At 40.2% G+C, this 22,481-nt stretch overlaps 1 protein-coding gene across 1 annotated transcript in view; it reads left to right on the top strand.

The window, feature by feature from the left end:
* The window catches only part of SLC37A3 (solute carrier family 37 member 3), a 39,327-nt gene that overhangs the window by 9,061 nt on the left and 7,785 nt on the right, over positions 1-22,481 (top strand). Inside the window, exons 3-11 of the mRNA XM_069461446.1 lie at positions 386-494; positions 5,032-5,124; positions 7,985-8,068; positions 10,040-10,185; positions 14,234-14,330; positions 16,871-16,955; positions 17,575-17,753; positions 20,350-20,491; positions 22,081-22,182. Of these exons, the coding sequence (XP_069317547.1) occupies positions 386-494; positions 5,032-5,124; positions 7,985-8,068; positions 10,040-10,185; positions 14,234-14,330; positions 16,871-16,955; positions 17,575-17,753; positions 20,350-20,491; positions 22,081-22,182 (1,037 nt within the window). The remainder of the gene's footprint in view (positions 1-385; positions 495-5,031; positions 5,125-7,984; positions 8,069-10,039; positions 10,186-14,233; positions 14,331-16,870; positions 16,956-17,574; positions 17,754-20,349; positions 20,492-22,080; positions 22,183-22,481) is intronic.

Raw genomic sequence — 22,481 nt, 5'->3', positions numbered from 1 at the left:
CTAGATAAGGAAAAGGTAAGGACCCAAGGAAAAAGCTACTTGAATGGCAAACGCATTGAGTGACCAGTGGTTGCTACAGACTTAAAATTTTCACAGAATTGCAACCGTGAGTTAAAGTGAGTTCGGATCAGTCACAAATCCATCTTCTAGTTCCAGGAAAGTAATGAGTGAGCATGGACTCACAATGAAGATGACTGGTATTTTTTTCTTTTGCTTAGTGCAGAGACTGTCTCAATTGATAGTTCTTACAAAGCAGTACTTTTTCTTTTTTTTTTTTTAAGAGAAGAATTTTAAAATTGAACAAAACAAATGGACATGTTTCTGTAATTTTATTGAGTGCTGTTTTCTTTTCTATTCCTTCAGCTGTATTTCTTCTATTTTGCAGTTATTCATTGCTCCATGCTTCAAGAAAAACATTTAGCAATGTCAAAGTCAGTATCTCTGAGCAGTGGACCCCAAGTGCTTTTAACACGTCAGCTGAACTGCCTGTCGAGGTAAGCAGAAGTGTGGGGATGGATTTAAGAAGGGGACCATACCCACCCCTGAATTCTTCTTAAGTTCTTTTTTTTTTTTTTAATAGTATTTACCTGCTTAGGACTCTTGACATGTCTTACTGTTTCCTATGGCATAAGATCCAAACTATTCTACCAATTTCAAAGCCTGCTCCAACGCAGGCCATTTTACCTATCCAGCCAGCTTGCTTTTCTCTGTCTTGGAATCACACAGACCTGGCGAGGCTATTTTTTCATTGAGTTTCCCAAGTACTGTGCTCATTTCTGTCTTGAGATTTTGCTCATCATCTTTTTTTTTGTTTTTTTTATTTCAGCTTATTATGGCGGTACGAAAGTTCAGGTTATATATATTGCCCATGCCCCCTACTCATTATCTTTTACATGCTCTTTTGCCTTTTTCCATCTACCTAAATTTGCCTTTCCCTTTGTGTCAAGATAAAGTGCCATTTTTTTCAGCTTCTACTGATTTTTCTCTTTCCTGAAGTTTTGCACACTGTAATAGTGTAATGTCTCAGTATTTGAATATTTTCTCATTGTTTCATTTGTTTGTATCTTGCTTAAGCACTTTGAAGTCAGGGAGTGTATATCACGGTTCCTTATTTTCATTATGGACCAAGAAAATTCGTTGATGATTGTTTGGCACAGAGATGCATCCTTTACAGTGCCCTTTCTCAGCACGCACATCCACCCCACTCAGTCTTCACCACATTTCTCAAGTTCTACTTACGTGGAATTATAGCTATCCTATTAATAGTCTTAAAAATATTTCCCTTGTTTGGACCAATTCAAAGTTGACATAGGTTTGAAGATTGTTTGAATATCCTCCCAAAATGTGAATAAGATACTCAATCAATTACTTCTTGAGTATCTCTCTTACATAAACAGTGTAAGGCACTGAGGATACAAAAAAACAGCCTAAGAGATTTAAAAAAAAGAGCCTATTTTCTTAGAGCTTTCATTCTAGTGCTTCTGTGCAATTTTTCTGGAATTTAAGTTATCAGGAACTTTTAAAAGGAAAGATATTGGGACTAGAGGGCTAGATTTTAGACTTGATTCTAAATGACGGTTAACTGACTCATTAGACTGTTTATTTAGAATCACAAATCTTAAAGATGGAAGTGGCCTTAGAGAGGTCATGCACCCTAACCTCCTAGCTAGGATAGAATCTTTCTTTGTTACTATTGAAATATAATCTTCCAGCTTCTGCTTTAATATTTCTAGGGGTCTAACATAGTTGCTTTGCAAAGAAGAAAAAAAATATTTCTAGGGAAAAGAAACTCATTGTTTTCTAAGGTGGATACTTACATTTTTATTCAGTTCTTTAGAGAAAATGCTTACCTGTCTCTCTAAGTTTCTCTTGTTTAGGCAAAACATCCCTGGCTCCTTCAGCTGTAGCTTAGTGACACTGAACACTAAATGTGGTATTTCAGGTACAGTCTGACCAATATACAGAAAAACAGGATAGAATTTAGGCACTAAATTACTGGTTATACTGCCTGAGGCTACCTTTGTTTTTAAGGTGACTGGGGCGGTCTCACCCCCAGGCTTGCTGGTTCACTAGGAGAACTCTCAGGACTCAGTGTTTAGCACTCACAGCTGTGATTTATTACAGCGAAAGAATTCAAAGTAAAATCAGCAAAGGGAAAAGGTGCCCAAGGTGTGAAGTCTGGAGGAAACCTTGCACATGATTCCAAGAGTCCTCTCCCAGTGGAGTCATGACTCTGAATTCTTTCAGCAACAGGCTGTGACAGCACATGTGAAATGTCGTCTATCAGGGAAGCTCATTAGAGACTTGGTGCCCTGGGTTTTTGTTGGGGCTGGTCACACAGGCACCCTCTGACTGGCTTGTATGGAAATTCCAGGCTTTCAGAAGGAAAGCAGGGGTTTGCCATAAACCACGTTGTGTGTACAAACAGTGTAGGCACACTGAGCCACACTTGTTAGGGCATGGTGGGAACCCTCTGGAAATCCAGGTTCCCAGATGCCAGCCAGGGCCAACCTTACAAGCAGTACTTTCTAAGGAGAGCAGTCTCAGGCCTGTCTTGGTAACTTTTCTGTCAGGAACCATGTCACATTGTTAGCTCTTATTGAATGTGCATTAGCTTTTCTGCTCAGGTACTTGTTTATTTACTTAACTCTTGATTGCTGCTAAAATAGGTTTCACCATTCTGGTTTCTTAGAACTACACATTAAGTAGTTTGGGTAGATTTGTTGTGTAGATGTAAAATTCTGACCTGCCCTGAAGGTCTTTGTGTTTCCTTATATACCTGCCCTCATGGAGAGCTGTGCTGACTTTCTATTCCTTTCTTTACACTTTATTTTTAGTTTTTGGTTTCTTTTTTATTATTTATTTATTTATTTTTTTACTTTTTATTGTTTCATGTGGCAAAATAGCAATATGGTTTTCTTTTTGAGACAGGGTCTCTCTCTGTTGCCTTGGCTAGAGTGCAGTGGTGTCATCACAGCTCACAGAAACCTCAAACTCCTGGGCTCAGGCAATTCTCCTGCCTCAGCCTCCTGGGTAGCTGGGACTACAGGTGCACCCCACCACCACACCCAGCTAATTTTTTCTATTTTTTGTAGCAATAGGGTCTCCCTCTTGCTCAGGCTACTCTCAAACTCTTGGCCTCAAGCAATCCTCCCACTTTGGCTTCCCAGAGTTCTAAGATTACAGGCATCACCACCACACCCAGCCCCTTTCTTTACACTTTAAATGCAGGTGTTTTTCTTCCTGAGGCCTGCTGCTGGGAGTGAAATGGTTAGGGTGCCGTGTACTTCCCACTCATCCTATGCTTTTTTGGGTCTGTAACGGTGTGTAACTCTAGCTTACCTTTGAGACCTTTTTTCTTGTCCAAAGTGGAAAAGGTTCTTAGAACCAGAAGTATATTAGTCTGAACTCTAAAAAACATTTTGCTTATATATGTTGTTAAACATTTCTTAAGTACTCTGAATAGTATCCTCAAAAAGTACTTATTATAGCTTTCATTTTTATGCATAGCTATAGTAGGTGCCTTACAGGAAGAATTGAGCAGACAGTCTGTGTACCTTGAGAATTTATATGGATTCCACTGACATGAACAAATGTTGAAAATAGTAAGTGAACATAAGAACATAAAATCTGTTTATAGATAATAAGAGGTTGGATCTATTATTTGAGATTAACTCGGCTGAAATAATAAACAAAAATTTGTACAGTTCTTCCATGATAATAGTGCAAGAGAATCTAAACTTATCTCCAGAAGAAGGAAGCAAGATTTAAGGTGTCTTGAACATTCCATCTCAACCTCATCCACAGCTACTAAGCTAAGTAAGCTTAGTAGATTTGCACATAAACCTGTAGCACTCACCTTATGCAAAGGACAGAAGTCAGCCTTTACCTCGCCCTCTGCTCACTGCCCTGAGGAGGCCCTTCTGTGTTAGTGGGCTCCCCTGTCCTCGTGCATAGCCCTCAGCTGTTGTAAACATTTCTCATTTAGGAAACCTTTTTAGTATGTACACAGGAAGTACCTCAACCTCTAGCAAGTGTGGTAGCTTAGTATAGTCCCACCAGCACAGCACAAAACCCTATAACATGTATGGGCTGAAGCCGGGCGCGGTGGCTCACGCCTGTAATCCTAGCACTCTGGGAGGCCGAGGCAGGCGGATCGCTTGAGGTCAGGAGTTTGAGACCAGCCTGAGAAAGAGCCAGACCCCGTCTCTACTAAAAAAAAAAAAATAGAAATAAATTATCTGGATAACTAAATATATATATATATATATATATATATAAAAAATTAGCTGGGCATGGTGGCACATGCCTGTAGTCCCAGCTACTGGAGAGGCTGTGGCAAAAGGATCGCTTGAGCCCAGGAGTTTGAGGTTGCTGTGAGCTAGGCTGACGCCACAGCACTCTAGCCCGGGCAACAGAGTGAGACTCTGTCTCAAAAAAAAAAAAAAAAAAAAGATTATAATCAGAATTTATTTCTTCTAAATATCTACTTTTATACTTACTCTCCAGCTTTCTCACTTACTTGACTTAGTCATTAGCATTTGAGCATTTTGATGATAAATGTTTGGGGTGATGGATATGCTAATTACCAATTTATCATTACACATTGTATACATGTATCAAGATACCACACTGTACCCCACAAGTGTGTACATTTATTATGTGTAAATTAAAAATAATAAAAGCAAAAAAAAAAAGAAAAGACATAAGTACACTAGTTAAGAACTTTCTGAATGCATTTGAAGTAAAATAGGTTTTTAGGCCCGACCCAGTGGCTCATGCCTATAAATCCTAGCACTTTGGGAGGCTAGCAGAGGAGGCTTACTTGAGCCCCAAGTTGGAGGTTGCAGTGAGCTATGATGACACCACCGCACTCTAACCCTGGTGACAGAGCGAGACTCTGTCTCAAAAAAAAAAAAAGTTGGTCTTTGCCATTACTGATCTTTTCAAAGTGTTTGTGAAGAGGATTTGAGAAACAAAGCATTGACAGATACCAACAAGAATTGACTTGTTCTTGTTGTATTTCTGTAGATCTGGAGCAGCAACCATTTGTTTCCCAGTGCAGAGGAAGCCACCCTTTTCCTTGGAACGCTGGATACTATTTTCCTCTTCTCCTATGCTGTGGTAAGTTTTAGAATTCTAGGGTTTTAAGTTCAGGAAAAATGTAAACCTTATGGAGTTTGTCAGGGATTTTGAATTTTCTGACTGAGGAGGAGTTTCAGTGTTTCTGAAGTGTATATTTCATGTCCTTTCCATTCATTCATTCGATAGATGTTTACTGAGCATCTAGCAGGCATCAGTGGGAATTTATCATGAATAACATAAATAATCCCTACCTTTATAAAGCTTATATTTACAAAATACTAAAAATAAATACATTATATTTTTGAAGGTGATAGGTGCTATGGATAAAAGTGGAGCAGGGACAGGGGACTAAATAGGCCTGGGAGGGCTCATCATTTTAAGGAGGACGGCTGGGGAGGACGGCACAAGGGAAGGGTGTTTGAGTGGAGAGCTGAGGTAGGTCAGTGAGGTCGGTGTGGCTAGAACAGAGTTGCTGGAAGGGAGGCTGAGAGGCAATGGGCTCAGATCGGTAGGGCTTTGGTGCCTTTGTTGGGGCTCTGGCTGTAACCCTGAGTGAGATGGGAGCCACTGGAAGGTTTTGTGCAGAGTGACCACATCTGACTTAGGTCTGGACAGGTGCGCTTGCCACTCTGGGAGATGAGGCTCAAGGGCAGAGGCAGAAATGGGAGACAAGTTAGGCTCTTCTCATCTTGAAGGGGAGGAAGGTGGTGGTTAGGTACAGGCTAGCAGTAATGGGGTGGGGGAAGGAGATTATAGCTGTGTTTTGGAGGTAAAGCCAATAATATTTTTTTCCTATTGAATGTGGAATATAAGAGAAAGGCATCAAGGACAACTCCAAGGTGGAAATGTCATGGCAGAGCGGAAGACTATGGGAAGAGAAGGTTTTGGAGGAATCCCTTTTGGGCATGTCATATTTGAGATCCCTGTTACTGCCCAAGTGATAAAGAGCAGATGTTTGGTCATATGAGCCTGGAGTTCAAGGTAGAGGTCCAGGCTGGAGATACAAATCTCAGATTTCTTGGCACATAGATGGCATAGAAATTTTTCAAAATTGTGAGACTGGATGAAATTATCAAGAAAATAGGTAAGGATGAAGAAGTGGTGTGAAGACGGAGCCCTGGGGCTTCCAGTCTTCAGAGGTGGGCGTGAGGAATGGGCCGGGAGGCTGAGATGGAGTAGTAAGGAGGTGGAGACCGAGAGAGTGGTGTGCTGGGCTCCTACCAAGACGGCAAAGGGTAGGCTAGTGTCTGTAGTAGTCTTAGATTGGGCAGTTCAGGTCTCTGGCTGTAGGAACGTCTGTGGTGGCTGCCACATTAGAGTTGAGGGACTGATGGTGGCAACAGCTGGAACCACGAGTAGTGGGAGGAGTGTCCTTTTCTCCCTGAACATCTTATCTTGTGCCCTATCTTTAAAGTTTGTCCACTTATAAAAAAGCCTTTTAATTATGAATGTCCAGGCAATGTGAAATACTGAGTGAAGGTCCCAAAGTAATCTCTAAATATTTAATTGGGTAGTTATTAGAGTATCTTTTCTTCAAAGAGGAAACTCACGGAAACAGTTGAAACAGATTTAGGTCATTCATTCATTTAGCCTAACTCCTCACCTTGGACGTTTTCAGTACAAAATCCCAATGTAGAGTCATAGGGCTTTGGCTGGAGCAATTCCAGCGATGGAGTGCTCGCTTCTCTTAGAGCCACCGGTTCCTCTCAGGGGCTGTTTTAAGAGGCAGTGCAGTCTAGTTGAAAGACCAGCTCTGATATGGTTAACTAGCTATGTTAAACTGGTTTCAAAATGGAATTTTTTTGACGTTCAGTTTCCTCATCTGTAGAGTTGAGATGACAATACCTACCTGCAGGATTAAGTAGAGAGATAAATGATAAGTGCCATTGAAAGATCAATGGTTATAGTTCTTCATCTTGAGTTGCATTTCCTTCTGTAACATCCAGGCATTTTTCTTTCTGGAGCGTCGCAGAATAAATGGATTTCCTCATGTAAACAGAATTGAGAGAGTTTCTTCATCTCCTTTGTTCTGTGCAGTGCAAGACAGTGAGGGGCAGCTAGAAAACACTGGATGGATCTGCTTTGCTTGCGTGCCTCTTTTGAGGATGGGAAAGCTTGATGATAACAAGGGAGAAACATTTATGATGACATCATCTAGATTTTCTCTAATATAGACAATTTATTAGAAAAACCTGGTCCTATCTGAATTTTGGCTTTTAAGTCAAGACATTTAATTCACTTTATGTACTTATGGAAGAAACCTAAATGTGTTGCCTTAAGGTCTTCAGTCTCCCTTCATGCCATGATCTTAATGTTTTCATTCCTGCCACTCAGTGGTGGGGAGAGCAGGAGGCAGAACTTTTGTACCTGTCTCCAACTAATTATCATCTCTGCCTCCCTACTCTTCCTGCTTTGGGATATCATGAAACCCAAGAGTCAGATTAAACAGGCAGCAAATGTGCCCTAGAAGCTTCTGTTCCACTTCTTACAAGGTCGGAACTGAAACTGCAGGGTATGTGGTAACAGCTTAACTCAATGCAAATGGCTAAGAGGAATCCCTTTGGGAAGCTTATAACTGATGTTTAGAAATCAGTCTATTCTAGAAAATGAAATATATTTGTGTGTTTTTGTTTTATTAGAGTCATTTTTTTTTCCATTTAGGGAATCAAGTAAATCCAAAGTTTGCTCTGAATTGCAGTGTCTTTGCAGTACAGTGTGCAGAAGCCCATTGTCATTTCATGAAACATTTGTGCAACTCATATAGACAGCTAGTCTAGGCATGTGAATAAGATTGAATTTTAAATAATCTCAGTGTTTTGTTTGCCTCATTTGCTTTGCAACACGTTACTTTTTTCAGACTGTGTTATTATTTAGAGCTGTAAAAATGCTTCCTTTTTAGGGCCTTTTCATCAGTGGCATCGTTGGGGATCGGCTGAATTTACGATGGGTTCTGTCTTTTGGCATGTGCTCTTCTGCATTAGTGGTAAGTTGGAAAGGTCTTATAATTACTTTATTATTTTGGTCAGGTATTTTAGAATCCAACTAATCCCCCTACCTCTCTATGTAGGATAGAATAGTAAAATTCTTCAGTGTTCTAATCTCTTGTTTGCCTTTTTACTTAGGTGAGTCTTTTTAAAGTGTGATTCTCATCAGGTCCCTTCCTTGACTGTCAGGCACCAGCAAAGTCTAATAAATGGTCTGAATAAGTAGCATGGCATTCTGTTCTCTCTGGAACCTGGTCCCAGCCTGCTTTTATAATCATACTTGACACTCTGCTTCACTCCTTTGTTCCAGCCAAATGAGACTACTTTCCATGCCCCTAACATCCTGTTCCCTGCTCTCTCAGTGCTTTTGTTCCTGCTGTTCTTCCTGCCTTAAATGGCCCTCTTTTCAGCTCCGCATAGCCCACCTTACTGTCTCCTTCAAGTCATTGGCCAAGTAACACCTCCTTCAGGATGCCTGACCTTACCAACCCCACTTCTGGAAGTAATCGGTCGTTCCCTCTTCTAAGCTCCAGTGCCTGTGTTTCTTTGCAGGCACTTGAGATTGCCGCTTAGCCTAGTTATTTCTGTTTCAGTCCTGCTTTCCCCAGGAGTGGGTAGCATGGTGGTTAAGATCACAGATTTCCCTACACCGGGACAGCCTGGGTTTCTGTTCCTTTTCTGTAGTTTCCTAGCTTATGATTTCTCTGTGCTTCACCTTCATTTGCAAAAGAGGGTGTGCACGTCACCTTCTCCTAGGGTTGTAGTGGGGATTACATGAGTTTGTATGTGTGAGGCATTTGAAACAATGCCTGGCGTAGTAAGTGCTATGTAGGGCAAGGTCCGTATCTCCTTCATCTTTATTTACTTACTGGCTTCTAGTAAGGAATTTTTGTTGATTGAATAAAACTATGGAGTTTATTTTAGTAAGACCCTGATTTATTATTGTTTTTCAATGTCTGACATTTGAATGCAGGAAAAACCGTTTTTCCTTGAAATTATAAAGATCGGAGCATTTTATTTATTTATAAGCTGCTTGCCCACACACATATATACATACTATTTTTAAACCTATATATATATATATATATAGATAGATAGATAGATAGATACATATATATCTTTTTTATATATATATTTAAAAAAAATTGAAGTATGTGTATAAACTCACCCTCTTTAGTGTATAGTTCTGAACTGATTTTCAACTCAGTATGGTCGTGTAACTACCTCCCCTTCCTCCCACCTCTGGCAACCACAGACCATAGTTTTTCTGTCCTTACAGTTTTGCTTATTTTACAGTGTCTTATAACTAGAACCAGACACTATTATACATACTATTTTTTAATCATGCAGATTAGACTTTGACCGCAAATAACATGTCCACTTGAGCAAAATGCCTGGAAAAAAAGCAGCCACTTGATGAAAGCTACTAAATGATTGAGCAGATCACAAGTTAGATTGCACTTACCCTAATCAACTTAGCAGCTGCAGTCCTGACGGTGACTAGCACTTACCTGGTACCTTCACCCAGAGCAGCGCCTGGTGCTGTCCAGAGGGAATTTCCCGCGTGGGCTCCTTTGGCCCTCATTGAAGCCCTCTGGAGAGTGCCACTTCCCTCCACACGCACAGTCTGAGAGCGAGAAGGTGGAAATAGATATAAAATGAGGTAAAAAATGAGGAATTAACTTTTTAGCATTGGAGATACAAATTGGAGGGCCGATAACTTAATGACTTTTATGTTGTTTGACATCTTCGCCTCTCGGGTTAGCAGTGATTTGGCTGTTGCTGCCTCAGCACCGGCTCTGAGCAGCAGCATTGTAAGAGTCGGCCACGTGTCTCCTGGGGACTTGCTGTTTGGATATATTCTTCATATAGTCTTTTTGCTCAGAAACATAAGTGTGGTGGGCAGTTGAGTCTACTAAAAGTGTCTATGTGGATGTCACATGTCCCTTTTTATTTCTTCCTTCCCTAAGGTATTTGGCTTTGGCACTGTCACAGAATGGCTGCATTTCTACAACAAATGGCTGTATTGCTGCCTGTGGATTGTCAATGGCCTGCTACAGTCCACTGGTTGGCCCTGTGTGGTTGCTGTTATGGGCAACTGGTTTGGGAAAGCTGGGTATGCCACTTCCTTCCTCTCTGATTTCTGTGTTTAAGTGGTTTAACAGACTTGGATTATTCAGACTTGTCAAAGTCAATTAACTTGATGCCCTAGACACTACCCACATATTCCTTCTATTTGAGAAAGTCATAGTTTAGGGAGGGAAAAGGTTTCACATCCGTGTGTGTTGGAAATGGTGTGGACCTTAGGGATGACCCAGCCCAGGAGACACATTTCTAACACCCTGTCTGCCATATTTAGATTCTGGGTGTGGGCTAAGGCCGTAGGTCTCAATTTTTTTTTTTTTTTTTTTAACTCATCATCTTTTTAGAGAACATAAAAATCTCATGTACTATCCTGTGTCTTCCTTTGGGTTTGCCTTCCCTTCCCATATTGATTGATTGACTGACTGACTGACCGAGGGTCTCACTCTGTCACCTGGGCTAGAGTGCAGTGGTGTCATCATAGCTCACTGCAACCTCAAACTCTTGGGCTCAAGTTATTCTCCTGCCTCAGCCTCCCAAGTTGCTGGGACTACAGGCACGTGCCACCACGCTTCGCTCATTTTTCTATTTTTTGTAGAGACAGGGTCTCTCTCTTGCTTAGGCTGGTCTCAATCTCCTGACCTCAAACAATCCACTGCCTCAGTCTCCCCAAGTGCTAGGATTATAGGTGTGAGCCACCACGCCTGGCCCTCCCTTCTCTTTTTTTGAGACTTGGTGATCTAGTTTCACCTTCTTACATTAAGGATAACGAAATTGAGGCCAAAAGTAAGTTATCCATGTGGCTTGTCTAAGGCCACATGACAAGGGCTCTAATAAGATTCAGATGAAGAGTGCCAAACTTTGGGTCTTAGTAAAATTGAGTATTTTTTACCCCTAAAGCTTCAAATAGTTGTTAGATTGTATTTGACTTTGTGTGTGGGGGCTGTGGGATGAAGATAAGTACCTACTAAAGTGTCCTCTAGGCCACTCAGGAAGAAGAGCCATACTTAATTTATAGGGTGGAAAACAAGTTGAAATAACCAGAGATTTTGTTGTTTATCATTGTTTGTGATACTCTTTTCAGGAATGTTATTAATTTGGATTTTTTTTCCTAGATAAATATTTATGTCTTATCAGATGCATATTTATCTCATTGGTGTTTTTGTCTTCTTTTGAATGTTTACTCTTTAATGTGAGGACCCAGGTGTGCACCAGACATGACCCACCCACCTCAGTGAGCAGTGCACGCGCTGGCTGACTCCTGTCAGTTTTCCAGCTTCCACAGTTTCTTATGAGGGTTAACTTGCTCGTTAATGATCTGCAACATTGTGAAAGTTCATCCATAAAATGTCTGTGGGTAGGATAAGCACCACTTAATAAGAATGCTCCGATTACATTTCAGCGTGCTAGTGATTTCTATTTCATTCTAACTCGAGTGTCCCTGCTTAACAATTGCATTGTAAAAGGCATTCCCCTATGAGGCTTTAGTTTTCATTTGGAGTAGATGATACTGTCTGCTCATGTGCTGTTTTTCATTAAGATTTTTAAGGTAATTTTTTTTCCATTCATGATTTTAAAAAATTATACAAAGGGTGGTTGTTTATTTTAAACAAGCCAGAAATTATAAATGAACAAAGAGAGGTAAAGGTTAAACCAACTGAAATCCTGTCACTCAAATATAATTACTAGTTTTAACAAGTATCCTTTTAGAGAATTCTGAGCTTTTATAGATTGGATAACACTGGATCTTTGATAGCAATGACCGAGCAATCTGCTTCATTATTTCTGTGGCTCAGTGACAAAGAAAAAAGAAAGCCATTATAGTTAAATTTTGAAAGTTAGTTTGTTTTTAAACAAGTGACACTAGTGAGTGAAATCAAAATGCAATGCTTTGGACACCGTGACTTCCTGTGAACTGTAGCAATAAAGACAGCTTAAAATCACAGTTGATATAAGCCAGTTTTTTCTAAAATCAGGTCTTTGGTCAGCCAATGTTGTTCAGATCCTGACCTTCTGACTGTTCCCTCCATGACCCTCTTGATAGGCTTTAAGATTTCACAGTAATTGGGGCATTTTGGAACTGGAGAGGAACTTAGACACTATCTAGTTCAGTTCATTTGTTTTCCAGATGAGAAGAGCTGGGGTCCAGAGAAATTAAGTGTCCTCCTGAGGACATTGCTCCTAAATAGCTGTTACCTTGGTTGCATCACGTTGCTGCTCTTGGTTGTCAGGGTTGTGATTTTTCTTTTTTTTTTTTTTTAGTGGAGATGGGGTATCACTCTTGCTCAGGCTGGTCTAACTCCTGAGCTCAAGCCATCCTCCCGCCTCGGCCTCCCAGAGTGCTAGGATTACAGATGTGAGCCACTGCCCCTGGCCAGGGTCGTGGTTTTTTAAAACAAATTTAAACTGGGCAATAGTAATGCTTCCATTTGTATAGCATCAAGCCTTTTCATCTATATTATTGCACCCTATCCTTTGAAGAACATAACTTCTTACACATGAGAACTCCAAGTCTCATGTGACTTGTATGCAATTACACAGTTTCACCAGGGCTCCTCGAACTTTAAAACACTTTCTTTTTCACTGTGTAATGTTGTCTCCCTGTTCATTTCGAAAATTCCTTCTATCTCAGTATGGTTAGAAAATTGTTTAAAGAGCTAAAAAATGTAGACCTAACACAGTTCATTGTTACATATGTCAAATAGAATAAAATCCAGATTTGAACTTCCTAAAAGTAACTTTTCTTAAATCCCTTTTCTTTCACCAGCCCTATTGGTATTGTCTGTATTCAGAGCTAATCATTTCTCTCCAGGATTATTATTATAGTTAGTTTCCCTTCCACCAGACTCTTCCTCTGCACATCCCATTCTTTTTTTTTTTTTTAAATGGCTTTATTGAGATACACGATAAGCTGCACGTGTTTAAAATGTGTACTTTGGTTTTGGCTTGTATACCTGTGAAACCATCATCATAATTAAGATAGTGAACATATCTATCGTCCCCAAGAGTTTCTTCATGTCCTTTGGTAGTTCCTCCTGCCCTCCTCTCCCTGCAGTCCCCTCCTGCTGCCCGTAGCCATTAATCTGTTTTTCTTCCACTTTTTTTCTAAAATTTTATATAAATGGAATCATACAGTATGTACTCTTTTTTTGTGCCTTCTTTTATTCATAATTAGAGATTCATTCAAGTTGTATGTATTGGTAGGTCATTCCTTTTTATTTATAGCTGAGTAGTCCATTGTACCATAATTTATCTGTTCACCTGTTGAACATTTGGGTTGTTTTCAGTTTGGGGGCTACTACAAATAAAGCTACTGTGAACATTTGTGTACAAATCTTTGGGCATATGCTTTCTTTCCTCTTGGGAAAATACCTATGACTAGAATGGCTAGATCATATGGTAGGTGTGTGTTCACGTTTTTAAGAAACTGGCAATCTCTTCAAAGTGGTTGTACCATGTTACATTCCCACCAGCAGAGTGTAAGGGTTCTAGTTGCTCTGTATCCTTGTCAACAGTTGGTGTGCTTGGTCTTTTTTGATTTTAGCCATTCTAATAGGTGTGTAGTGATATCTCATTGTGATTTTAATGTGTATTTCCCTAAGGTCTAATGATGTTGACCATCTTTTCATGTGCTTATCTGTATCATATATTTTTTGTGAAGTATCTGTTAAAATCTTTTGCTCCCTTTTCAAAAACATTATTTTGGGATGATTATATTATCGATTCATGCTTTTAAGCATTCTATTGCATTGTCTGTTTTCTTATTTAGTTTTGAGAGTTCTTTGTATTCCAGATATAAGTCTGTTGTCAGATAAGTGATATGCAAATATTTCCTTTCAATTTGTGGCTTGTCTTTTTAAGTTCTCTTAATAGTGTCTTCCTGTGAGCTTCAAATTGAACTTTAATATAACAAAATCTTAGAGGAGACCTGATGTTTTGTCATTATTGTGTATTTTAAAGAAATTTTAAACAGAATTTGTATTCTTTGTAATATGAACCTTCACTGTTTTGGCCATTTTGTGTTTTGAACTGCATACAGAATCCCTTCTGACTTTACTGTCTTCTCTTGTTCTGCATCTTAGACGAGGAGTTGTTTTTGGTCTCTGGAGCGCCTGTGCTTCAGTGGGCAATATTTTGGGAGCGTGCCTAGCTTCTTCCGTCCTGCAGTATGGCTATGAGGTAGGTACTTTTTCTGGCTTTTTAGTGTGTGTGTGCGTGTGTGTGTGTGTGTTGCTTTTTATAGATTGTGGCCATTTAAAACTACCTAAAGCTGTGTCTGAGTAGGCAAGGCTTGTATTAAAGGAGGACAAACTTCTGATACATTCAAACACATAAAAAAATTATTCATGACAAAAACACCATAAGAGAGTCTAAAGACATATAACCAATTGAAAAGAAGAATTTGCAACTCATGCTACAGTTAAAGGGCTAAAATCCCTAATATATGAAGAGCACCCACAAATTGATAAGAAAAAGTCCAACAACAGAAAGAAGGGTGAAAAATTTGAATGTATAATTCATGGAAAGGAAATAGAAATGGCTCATACACATATGAAAAGATACTCAGCTCACTCATAGCTTATTCATTCATCCAGTAAATATTTTAAGTTCCTCTGTGTGCCCCCAGGCACTGGAGAATATAGAACTGGCCAAAAGAGACAAAAATCTCTTCCTTATTGAGTTGGAGGAGAAATGCAAATTAAAGCTACACTATTGAAAAAAAAGGTAAAACTATACCGTGACTACACTGTGTACTTACTAGATGGGTAAAAGTCTAAGAGTTTGATAATGTGTTGTGTTTATGGGGACTTGAAGAAACTGGCATTGAAATTGGGAGAGTAAATGACCCCTTGAGGGGTTCAATATGTCAGTGTCTATCAAAATTACAACTGAGCAGTTCCCCCTCCAGGAATTAATCACACAGGTGAATAGACTGAAAATGGACAAATGATGTATCTATTATACAAGGTGCTGTATCTTAGCATTGTTTGTAATAGCCAAAGATTGAAAACAAATGTTGACCAATAGGGAAATAAACTGTGGTATACCTGTTCAAAGGAGTGCTGTGCAGCTGTAAAGTAGAATCAGGAAGCTCTCTGCACTACTGATAGGGACCTGTGCACTGGAATGGTCTCAGAGGCATGTTAAGTGAAGAAAGCAAGGGTGCAAACTGGGTATTGAATGATGCCATTTGTTTAAAAACGAAGAATGAAAGAGTATGCATTTGTATTAGCTTGTGTGTTCCCAAAACAATCTCTAGATAGTCAAAATTAAATAACAAGGCTGTTGAGAAAATTGGGAGAATTGAGTGGTTGGGGTCGGAGGGTGAGTTTTCACTGTATACATCCTTATACTTTCTGTTGCTTGAATCATGTGAATGTATTGCCTAGTTGAAAAGCTAAATAATTAAAACTAAGTTGCTCTTTCTAAAAGTAGATACGTTTTTAAACAGCTCACCTAGAATTTGGTTTACGTTCAGTCAATAAGAAGTCTTTATTCATGGTCACTTTTATTCTAGGCTTCTTAGCCTCACACCTGTATTGTACTAATTACTTCAGTTGAGAATTTCATTTTACCCTCTGTGCTGCTCCCAGATTTGACTTCTAGAAACACTGCTTTCATTTGTCACTCACTTGTTTAAAAATTCAGACTGACTGTCCACATCAGGCTCCATTCTCTGTTAAATAAAATACAGCTGTGCGGCCTGTTGAGCATCTTTAATCTTGCTATCACCTTTTGAAATCAGTTTTATTCCCTATTGTCCCCTAGCAGAAGCCCTCTGCCTCCATCATGCAGCGGGCTTTCTGTCTCCTTCCCACCCTGTGCCTTTTGCTCACGCCGTGCCCAGAAAGATGGACCATTGTTTTTTCCATTCTTCCCTGAAACACTGTCTAGTTGCTTCAGCCTCTTTAGCTGTTTCCTCCTTATGAATTCCTATATGTTTCTTACTAGGACTGGGCCTTCCCATTTATTCAGCTTCATGCAGCTTTATAATACTGTTTTGTGTATTGTTTGTTTGTTTGTTCATTTATTTATTTATTTTTGACACAAAATCTCACTCTGTCATCCAGGCTAGAGTGCCATGGTGTCAGCCTAGCTCACAGCAACCTCAAACTCCTGGACTCAAGTGATCCTCCTGCCTCAGCCTCCTGAGTAGCTGGGACTACAGGCATGCACCACCATGCCCGTCTAGTTTTTTCTATTTTTAGTGGAGATGGGGTCTCACTCTTGCTCAGGCTGGTGGCGAACTCCTGAGCTCAAGCAATCCTCGTGCTTTGGCCTCCCAGAGTGCTAGGATTATAGGCGGAGCCACCATACCCAGCCTGTTTTGCGTATTGTTTAATCCCCTCAAAGATATTAGTTATAATATCTTTGTGGGCAGACGCTATGTCTTTCGTGGGAGGCTGTGTGATGCAAAGAGCTAGAGTTTTGGAGATAGTCTTGGTTTCACAGTTGTAATAGTGCCACTTAGTATCCAGGGGACCTTAATTATCCTCTCTAAGCCTCATAGAGTCACTGGGAAAAATTAAATGAGAAAACACGAGTAGAACACTTTGCATAGTGCGTGGCTCAGTGTAAGCACTCAGTGCTCATTTCCTTCCCAGTCTCCCTGTCCTTCTCACCCCACCCTCCACCTCCCACACGTGCACCTTTAATGACTGTGCCAGTGATGACTGTCCCTAGATGTGTAAGAACTGCGTTTCCTCCCTCTCTTCCAGTATGCCTTTCTGGTGACAGCGTCTGTGCAGTTTGCTGGTGGGATCATTATCTTCTTTGGACTCCTGGTGTCACCAGAAGAAATTGGTGAGGAAAAGCTGTCTTTTCTATTCAGAATGTCTTACTGTCATGGCCAAAGGGAAATGTGAGGCCGGAAAATCAAATTTCTTTTTTCACTGGGAAAACTGTGTGCTCCTTTTAGTGAATTAAAGGAGAATGGTATTGCTGTTTGTGTCCTGTCTACATTGTAGCCAACTCCTGGCCCAGCTGCACATATTTGAGGGAATGGTGCCCTCCTTTTATAGGTAATAGGAAAAACTTAGCATTTATAAATTTTTGTAATTGTCACCCTGGCTAGGAATTAGCATGGATGTATTTCTAGTTTCACTTCTTGAGATAAATTTTTTTTCATTCATAAAAATGATTCAGTTTAATACTTACCTATGGTTAAATACAGAATATGTACAAGCAAACCACGGAAGCAAAGAGATGTACAATTCTTTTATCTTTTGAGTATTTTTAAACAGGGTATGTGAACTTAATTGACCTTAGTTGACCTTGGTCTCTGAACCTTCGTTGCTGCTTTTGTAAAATGGAAATAAAAAAAAGTAATATCGACCCCATAAGTAGCGATAGATGCAAAGCCCTTAGCACAGTGCCAGGCACATAGACACTCTATAAAAGGTAGCTGTCATTGTTGTTTTAGGTCTCTCAGGCACTGAGGCAGAAGAAAATTTTGAAGAAGATTCACACAGGCCATTAATTAATGGTACTGAAAATGAAGATGACTATGAGCCTAATTATTCAATCCAAGAAGGCAGTGCTATTACCCAAGTCAAGGCTATAAGCTTTTATCAGGCTTGTTGCCTTCCTGGAGTCATACCGGTAAGGACTGTTCAAATCTCCTTAACACAGCCAGTGAGATATTATGGCCCTTGATATTTACTTTGCCTGGGATAAAGCTTCTTTAAGTATTTAGCTTTTTATTTTAGCAATATATGTTCAGAGGAATATTGTGTAGTGCCCCCCAGCTTATCTGATATCTAACCCAGGGGTTAGCATACCTTTTCCATGAAGAGCCAGAGTAAATAATTTTCAGCTTTGGGGGAACTGTACAATCTCTGCCACAACTACTCAGCTCTGTAGAGCGAATGAAGCCATAAGACAATATGGGACAGATGAGTGTGGCCAGATTTGGCCCCTGAGCCCCGGTTTGATGACCTTGATCTAGCATGTGACTAAAAAGGCAAAATTGATATTCTGTTATTTTTTTCTTTTTTTCTTTTTTTTTTTGAGACAGAGTCTCACTCTGTTGCCCAGGCTAGAGTGAGTGCCGTGGCGTCAGCCTAGCTCACAGCAACCTCAAACTCCTGAGCTCAAGCGATCCTCCTGTCTCAGCCTCCCGAGTAGCTGGGACTACAGGCATGCGCCACCATGCCCGGCTAATTTTTTCTATATATATTTTTTTAGCTGTCCATATAATTTCTTTCTATTTTTAGTAGAGGTGGGGTCTCGCTCTTGCTCAGGCTGGTCTCGAACTCCTGAGCTCAAACGATCCGCCCACCTCGGCCTCCCAGAGTGCTAGGATTACAGGCGTGAGCCACCGCGCCCGGCCAAAATTGATATTCTTAAATACATATTTTGGGGCCTGTTAATGTATTATAGAATTACATATGGACCAAGAAGGCTTTTGAATGGTTCATTAAGTTTGCATTATTTGCCTACATTCTAATCATTCCAGGGGAAAAAAATTTGCCCTTTTTTAAAAAGGTCTAGAACCGAGCACTCCACAGTGTTTCTTGGTAATGCATTCCAGTGTTTCTACAACCTTTGCGGTCAGGAAAACTTTCTCATGTCTAAACTGAATCCCTTCTGCTGCAGTTTTTCTGTCTTGGTGTTTCGGGTGCTCTAGCACTGGAGTGGAAGCTAAGAGGCCTAGGTTATGTTTCCAGCTTACCCACTAACTTTCTGTGAGACCTGGGGTAAGTCATTCAACCCGTCCTTGTGTCTCAGTTCCCCTTCCTGTGGAATAGAAATCATGCCTGTCGTCCCTGGGGTCTGTAACGTTGGGTTACTGTGTTGTGAGCAAGCACCTGTTTTTGTCATTTCACTTTTGAATGGTGCTTTATGAATGTGATCCCTCAGGTAGGTTCCAAGTCTGCAGGCCGTCTTATCTCATACTTACCAATTCCCTTCTGCCTGTGCCTCCAAGCTAAGAACTAACATTTCAAATAGATATATGAGTTTAAGTATGAGTTAAAATGTGAGTGTAATTTTCCACAATTCTTTAACCCAAAGATGATATCTAATACAAGGGAAATGCAGGTTCTTTTAGGCCTGTTCTTGTGCTAATGATTATTTTTTAACTAGTTACTAAAATATTCTGGCAATAGTTTGATTTTTGAGACAGAACTTAAAATTGTTATGACTAAATATGGAAATCTTTTGCTGTTCCTTTGTTCTTCACAAGCTATTGTTCTCCAACAAAGGCAGGGATGTAAAGGAAATCTAGTTAACTTAATTCTTTTGTCTTTGTAGTAGGCTGTCTGGACAAAATGCACTCCTGATTGGGATTCGGCTCTCTAGGGGGCAGCTGTTGCCTGCCATGGAAGCTGTTTTAAAACAAGTGATACGTAGGGAATAACTGGCAGCTCCAGGGAAAAGAATATACTAGCCAGACACCCTTTGAAGTCAGCCCCTCTGTTCCTCCCCCTTTTGCCTTTGATGCTAAATGTCAGGATTTCCTGGTAATAATGTGTTGAATACAGGAGTCTCAGCCCCACCACCATCTTAAGGCAGCTGCAACTTTTTTTTCCTCAAAAAAGAGCCACAAGGATGGTGACGGCCATGCTCTGTCATTTTTGACTCACCGGAGATCCTGTCTTCTTTTCCACTGCATGGGGCAATATAGGGCTTTTGGAAACTCTGATGTGAAATTAGTTTCAATGGCCATGCCTTTCTTAGACCTTGAAACTCTACTGTAGTCACCTTGCTCTTCATTGTTCACACTATTAACTTTGCAGGAAGTAGAATAACCAAGTTTGGTTGCCTGCAGCACAAAGGCCGTGATGTTTCCTGGACTTATTTTCTGTGGCTAATGCTGGTTGGTGGCATGAATACCAATTATCTTTGTGTGAATAAAGAAATATGGGTATGTGCCCTGCCTTCTAGGTTCAAAACACTGGTTTGCTTCTACCAGAGAACTGATAGGAGAAGAAACTGGGGACAATTAAAAAATAGCCATCTGTGTTTTTTATTTCAAAGGCCTGCTGTCCATGTCGGTCTAGAAGCTAACGGGGATGAGGAGCCGGGGAGAGTAGGTGAAGTCAGGCACGTGGGAATTTGTAGAGATGATTAATTGTAAAATCAGGTACCATTCATCTCAAGCTCCTTCATTTTGTTTTGCTTTTTAATGACATTAAAAATTGTGGTCATCCTGTGCTGTTTGTCTCTTATTGATAGTTGACTGTTTCTCTTGTAGTATTCACTGGCCTATGCCTGCTTGAAGTTAGTCAATTACTCCTTCTTCTTCTGGTTGCCCTTTTATCTGAGTAACAACTTTAGATGGAAGGAGGCTGAAGCTGACAAGCTGTCCATTTGGTACGACGTTGGGGGAATCATAGGTATGCCGGCGATGAATCTTTTTCCATAAGAAAGACTCACTAGTCATCTTTTACTGGGTTATAAAATCTGGCTTCATTTAAAGTTTTATTACTTATTTCACGGCCATTTTTCCTAAACTGTCCTACTAGTACACAGCCAAACTCTTAAAAAAAAAAAAAAAAAAAAATAGAAGTCCATAGAAAGGAAGACTCAACCCAAGGCAGGGCTGTGATTTATATAGCTCTTTTTTCTCAGTCCTTTGTTGATGGATCACTTCTTTTTTTCTTGGAAAGCACACGGGAATCTCTTTATTTATTTTTTTTTTTTTGAGACAGAGTCTCGCTCTGTTGCCCGGGCTAGAGTGAGTGCCGTGGCGTCAGTCTAGCTCACAGCAACCTCAAACTCCTGGGCTTAAGCGATCCTACTGCCTCAGCCTCCCGAGTAGCTGGGACTACAGGCATGCGCCACCATGCCCGGCTAATTTTTTGTATATATATATGGGAATCTCTTTAAATGCAACCCTTTCATACCCTTTCACTGATATCCTAGCTCTGAATCTTCTAACAGAGATCCAAGTTAGAATTCGAATATGTTCATTTTATCTACCTCCCACCTTCCCCACCACCCCCAGCCAAAGATGGGAAAAAATGCAGTAGTTCCCTTGTATCCATCGTTTTGCTTTCCAAAGCTTCATTACTTGTGGTACAGTACAGTAAGATTTTGAGAGAGAGAGAGAGAGAGAGAAACCATTCACATAACTTTTATTGCAGTATATTGTTATAATTTTTGATTTTGTTGTTAATCTCTTACTATGCTTAGTTTGTCAATTAAACTATATCATGTGTGTGCATGTATAGGAAAAAACATATGTAGGGTGTTTGGTATTATCCATGGTTTCAGGCATCCACTGGGGGTCTTGGATCATATCCCCAGTGGATGGGGGGGTCTACTGTCATACCTTAGTGTATAGATTGTCAGATCATAGAGATAGGAATAACAGTAGGGATTAATTTTTGTGAGTGTTTTGTAGTTGCTTCATTGTAAACAACAAATTTTAGTAATGACTTTTTGCTGTAGCCAGAAATATGAACAAGGAAGTAAGAAACTTAAATAAGACAAACAATACATTTTGTGGGTATTATTCATATGTCTCTGGTAACACTTTAATATCCTTTCTATAATGTTTACATTTAGAACTGTGGTGTAACTCAAACTGCTCTGAGCACATGAAAGCACACAGCATATCCTTAGGTGATATACCATTATTATATTTCAGTTTGGCTGTCCTTATTCTTATATCCAGAGCCAAAGGTGAGGTTGCCATTTTGGACCTGCCCATACTTCTGTGTCCTCTGAAGGGATAGTGGATCGTTTTGATGATTTTTCCTATTTGTGGTAGTCTGTCCCCACTGGCCATCATGGAGATATAATAGTTCATCTTGCTAAAAGGAAATTATGGAGGAAACTTTTTGGAGAGTTAGCCATCTTTTTGGAAAGACCAGTGTTATGATCCTGCTAGTGAGACTAAAGGGTACACAGGAAGCGTGCCTTGGGTCACTGAGCTGAATTAGAAATGATTTTGATTATGACATGCTCTTTGTGCTTGAAGGTGGAACTTTGCAAGGCTTCATCTCTGACATATTACAGAAGAGAGCTCCAGTTTTAGCTTTAAGTCTGCTTCTGGCGATTGGGTCCCTCGTCGGGTATAGTCGTGAGTATTCCTGTGTAATTATGTTTTTCCCCTGATCTCTTAGGAATAGGCATTTTTGCCTGGAGTCAGTGATCAGCCCTGGGGAGCGCCTTGAGACCAGCTACAAGGCATGATGTGCTCCCTTTGTATTGTCCTGTGAATGCCTGGGAAAACTGTCATCACATCGTTTTATTTGTGTCGGGAGGAAACTGGCATCTCTACAGCTTTGTTGATTTGTTTAAAAGCTTGCTTGGGAGTGTATATGCTTTGTTTGAGGGGAGGCTCCAGAGGGACAGCATTATAGCCAATAAAACAATAAA

Source organism: Eulemur rufifrons, chromosome 29, assembly GCF_041146395.1.
Source record: "Eulemur rufifrons isolate Redbay chromosome 29, OSU_ERuf_1, whole genome shotgun sequence".
Taxonomy (NCBI): Eukaryota; Metazoa; Chordata; class Mammalia; order Primates; family Lemuridae; genus Eulemur; species Eulemur rufifrons.
Note: the sequence above shows the minus strand (reverse complement) of the source record. Positions and strands in the feature narration are given on the sequence as shown.